The following is a 4,563-nucleotide window of genomic DNA, read 5'->3' on the forward strand; positions in this document are numbered from 1 at the left end:
CTCTGGAGTTTTGTGAATCTGACTCATACAAGCTCTACACCTGTAGAAACTGAAGGTGATTTACAATGACATCTGCGATTGGCAAAGAAGGGGGTAACATATCAAATCATCTGACTCAAACTAAGTGCAAGGCTGAAAGCTCAAGAGGTGTTTCTTATCAGTACAGGCAATGTCCATTTGAGAAATGAGAAAAAGAAAACTAATTACCTGATAAAGCACACGCTAACTCGACAGAAACACACAAACATGCCCGAGATGAAAAGCTTTATATCTTATCTGCAGCCATTATGATAGGTACTAAGATGGTGGCTCCACTGATGAGTTAGATCAGACCCACTTATAAAGCCCTGCTCTGTACAACACCGCTGTTATGGAAGCAATCAGAACTGAACAGAACCATGAAACATCTCATTCTCAGCCTACTCTGCCTGGCTTTTGCTGAGGGACTGCTGAGGTAAGATTAGCAGGACAAATGTAGTGTTTAATCATACATTTGGGTGTTAACCCATGCTATCTGCTACATCAGACCTTCTGTAACCAGAGCATGGGTGTCTGAATAAAAAATCATTTTGAATGTTACTTTGGAAGGTGTTGCCAACTGAACCAAGGTATAGATACAGTGACAGAGAGAGGGAGGGGTAGAGATTGAGTCAGATGACTACATGTTTGTTTTATTCAGAAAGACCACAGACAGGCCACACAGATCTTGATCTTCCAAGATACTGATAACGAGACAGAAAAGGTGTCTCTGATACACTGTTTTCTCTTCCAGGGTCCCTCTCAGCAGTCGCAAATCTATGTATGAAGAACTTCAAAAAAGAGGAGTATTGGAAGATCTACTGAAGCATCGCCAGTATAGTGCGGACAACGTATACACTGAAGACCTGATCAACCTACAGGATGTGAGTGCAGTCCCACCCACCTGCACCATTCTTAGAAAAAGCTATCTTTGATCTCTGATTCCATTGCTGCCAGTACCACAGTGGTTTCCTTTACGTGCAAAACAGGAGATATCAATCCATCTCTGTTGGTGTACTGAGCACTGTTCTGCAGAAAGTATGTGGCCACAGCCTTGCTTGTTTTCGTTTGTCTATCTCTCTCTAGATGTCTTACTTTGGAAAAATCAGTGTGGGGAGCCCAGGCCAGACCTTCTACGTCCACTTTGACACAGGGTCCACCACCCTCTGGATCAACTCCATCTACTGCAAGAGTGACGCCTGCAGTACGTGCCACACTTACACCCAACCTGTAAAGGGCTATGCATTCGTATGATCAGCTGGCTAGCACATCTCTGAGGGCCAGTGGTGTAGTCCAGGGTATACGCAGGTATACGGAGTATACCCACTTATTTTTCAGCCAGCATTGCGAAAACCCACTTCTTAAAACAGGGCGTTTATCCTGTGATGCCAGTATGGGCTGCTTAAAAAAATTGCAAATTAAGAGTATACTCACTTCTCCAGGGACCACTACACCACTGCTGAGGGCTATTTAAAGGCTCCGCAATACTGACAATACTGACAGGAGATACACGCAGGGCTCCTTCTCTGAGCTTTTCAGGGATCGCACAAGTGCCAGATTAGCTGGCCTCTTAAAAACAATGGCTGGCTTTGTCGTAACCCCCCCCCACACACACACACACACACACACACACCCTGCCCCTACAAAGTGTGATTAAAAGCACAGCGGGTGATACTGTAAATAAATGAGTCCCTGCGAATGCTCTGAATGCAAAGAATGCTCCGAGCCCATGTGGCATTCCAGCCACATGTGAGCGATCAGACCTCTGGCCCTTCATTCGATTAGGAATTCCAACTCAAGTTACACGGGGTGGGACGCGCTGCGGTCATAAACACGGATCACAATGGCGACCAGGCGCGTGGGGCTGTAATTACAGAGGACGGACACACTCGGACTCTTGGATTTTGACACAATCTCCCGCTGCAAGCTCATGTGTCCGCTGTTAATCCCTCTGTTGTCTCGCAGCACACCATCCACTCTTCAACCCCCAGCAATCCTCGACCTACTACAGCTACGGACAGCCGTTCTCTGTCCAGTATGGAACTGGAAGCCTCACTGGGGTCATTGGCTACGACACAGTCTCCGTAAGAACAATGTAGAACAATGTCTTATCTTTGGTGTCTTCCAGTTCAGTGCTGAGACCCTAACCCTATTTACGCCCCTGAAATGCAGTGCTATGGGTGTATTAGTTCTTTAAATAAAATATCCTTTTTTATTATGTGAGGGCAAAAAGACTCCAAACATCAAAAGGACCCTTAACAATGGAGCGAGCAAATCCATTCATACAAGCATGACCTAATGAAACTAATCATAAGTCTTGACTTCATTCTCAGATGGGAGAACTCACAGTCAGGAGACAGAAGATCGGTCTGAGCGAGACAGAGCCAGGCAACAATTTTGCCCGACCCCTGCACGACGGCATCATGGGCCTGGCTTTCAAACCTGACCAGCAGACCATCGTGGACACCATGATCCAGGAGGGCCTCATAGAGGAGCCTGTCTTTGCTTTCTATCTGAGCAGGTGCAATGCTACTTCTTAAGCCTAGTTTATACTTTTGACACTTTTGAAAAGGTCAGCGACAAAAAAAAAAAGTGTCGTCCAGGCCAGGTGGGTTTATACTTCAGGCGAACAGTCACCGAGTTCGTCATAATGGGAGAAGCGATAACGACCTTTTAAAAAGTGTCGTCTACAGAAGTATAAATTGGCCTTTACTCACTGTATATGAGTGTGTGGGATAATCACTGATGATACTGTTATAGACATTACAGCTGCAGTCGTTATTTGGTATATATACCGTATAAGGATTTGAAGTTTATCCTTGAGAGTTAAAATTCCTGTCACCTTTTTCCAGGAACTCTGAGCGGGGCAGTGAGGCTGTTTTTGGAGGCACGGACCCTTCTCACTACCAGGGGGAGATCCACTGGGTCCCTGTGGCACAGGACAGCCACTGGCAGCTGGTGTTTGAAGGGTAAGAGCTGACGACTTGCCCTAATCCATGTTACTCCGAACACAGCTCTCCTCTGACACACCCTGTGCCATTGTGTGTAGCATGTTGCCTGTAATGAGCTCGGCACTCTCCCACACTCTGCTGTCCACAATGCACAAACGATGACAACATGACCTCATATGACATATTACATAACGATCACCCATCTTCCCCTAAGGTTTGAGGTGAACCACATGTCTACAGGCTGGTGCAACACAGGCTGCTCTGCCATTGTGGACACGGGCACCTCACTGCTGGAGGCCCCTCCTCAGTATGTAGATGGGCTTCATAACATGCTGGGTGCCTACAAGGATGACAGCGGTGAGGTGAGATATCCCCCCTCCCTTAACGCATTGCAATATGCAATACACATTTAAATATTATAATATTTATAACTACATTAATATTAAATACCATTTGATTAAACACAAAGGAATTTGTCTTAAATAAGGGCATGAACCATTTAAAGGAGAAGCTGAGTTTATCATTTAGAATTCCTAAATCAATCCACGGCCTTGTGAGGCTGAGGCTCAAAGTAATGACCGTCAAACACAGTACAATGGTGAACAGTTTCGGCGTACATTTTAGAGGGACACCACTCTTCAATCTGACAGATTTCAACCCTATCCACAACCAAAATCGCTAAAAGTTGTCCCCCAAGCTTACACGTCTCCACATGTACGGTTTCACTGCACTTTGCAACACTGTGATGGTAAACCCCATTGCGTAACATGCATTCCCTCTCATTGACCCAGGAAGGTTAAAATCTAACTGACTGTGAAATGCAAACATGCTTGAGTAACTAGGCCACTGTTTGCTCCCTCTTTGTAGTATGTGTTTGACTGTAGCATTGTGAGCAGCAGGCCAACACTGACCTTCATCATGAACGGAGCTCACCTCCACCTACCCCCATCTGCGTATGTTCTTCAGGTAAGTAGTCAACCCTGCTAAGTAACTGCAAAAGACGAACTGAAGGGCAGTTTTTTGGGGCACAGGTTTTGAATATACTTTAAGCTCTCCCTCAGAAATGTGAGTGCACTACACACATCTAAACAGTATGACCATGGCCTTAAAACATTTTGTGTCCGTGTGGCTGCACAGGAACAGGATTCAGATGGAAACTCCTACTGCATGAGTGGCATCAAGAAGTCCCATGAGAACTACAGGGACGGCCTTCCCTACTGGATCTTGGGTGACGTGTTCCTCAGGCAGTTCTACTCCGTGTTCGACCAGGGCAACGGCAGAGTGGGCTTTGCCCAGCTAGCTTAAGAGTCCACGTACTGGGACAAAAGTGTGTCAGCATGACTTCTGTCTGAAACTAATGAAAATATGAGGACTTTACTTTAGAGCAGGTCCAGATTTTTTCCAGTGCTGCTTCAATACAGTCTCTTTTCTCAAGCCAACAAGTCTCCATTATGAGTATTTCTTGCAAAACATATACGTCTTCGTCTGCCTGATGACTTTCTAAAAGCCACACACACTGAGACATTTGTCTGCCCCTGACATTGACAGGAACATGAATGTGGATTTACTGGGCAGGCACTTGATGCCTAAATTC

At 45.7% G+C, this 4,563-nt stretch overlaps 1 protein-coding gene across 1 annotated transcript; it reads left to right on the forward strand.

The window, feature by feature from the left end:
- Positions 1-398: 398 nt before the first annotated feature.
- On the forward strand, positions 399-4,274 carry LOC308366011 (gastricsin-like; the record flags this gene model as incomplete). The annotated part of the gene is made up of 9 exons (XM_080839646.1): positions 399-454; positions 773-902; positions 1,105-1,222; positions 1,984-2,102; positions 2,352-2,539; positions 2,871-2,987; positions 3,184-3,331; positions 3,837-3,935; positions 4,107-4,274. The coding sequence occupies 9 exons, from the start codon at positions 399-401 to the stop codon at positions 4,272-4,274; spliced, it is 1,143 nt and encodes a 380-aa protein (XP_080695772.1).
- Positions 4,275-4,563: the final 289 nt, after the last annotated feature.

Source organism: Sprattus sprattus, assembly GCF_963457725.1.
Source record: "Sprattus sprattus genome assembly, chromosome: 5".
Taxonomy (NCBI): Eukaryota; Metazoa; Chordata; class Actinopteri; order Clupeiformes; family Clupeidae; genus Sprattus; species Sprattus sprattus.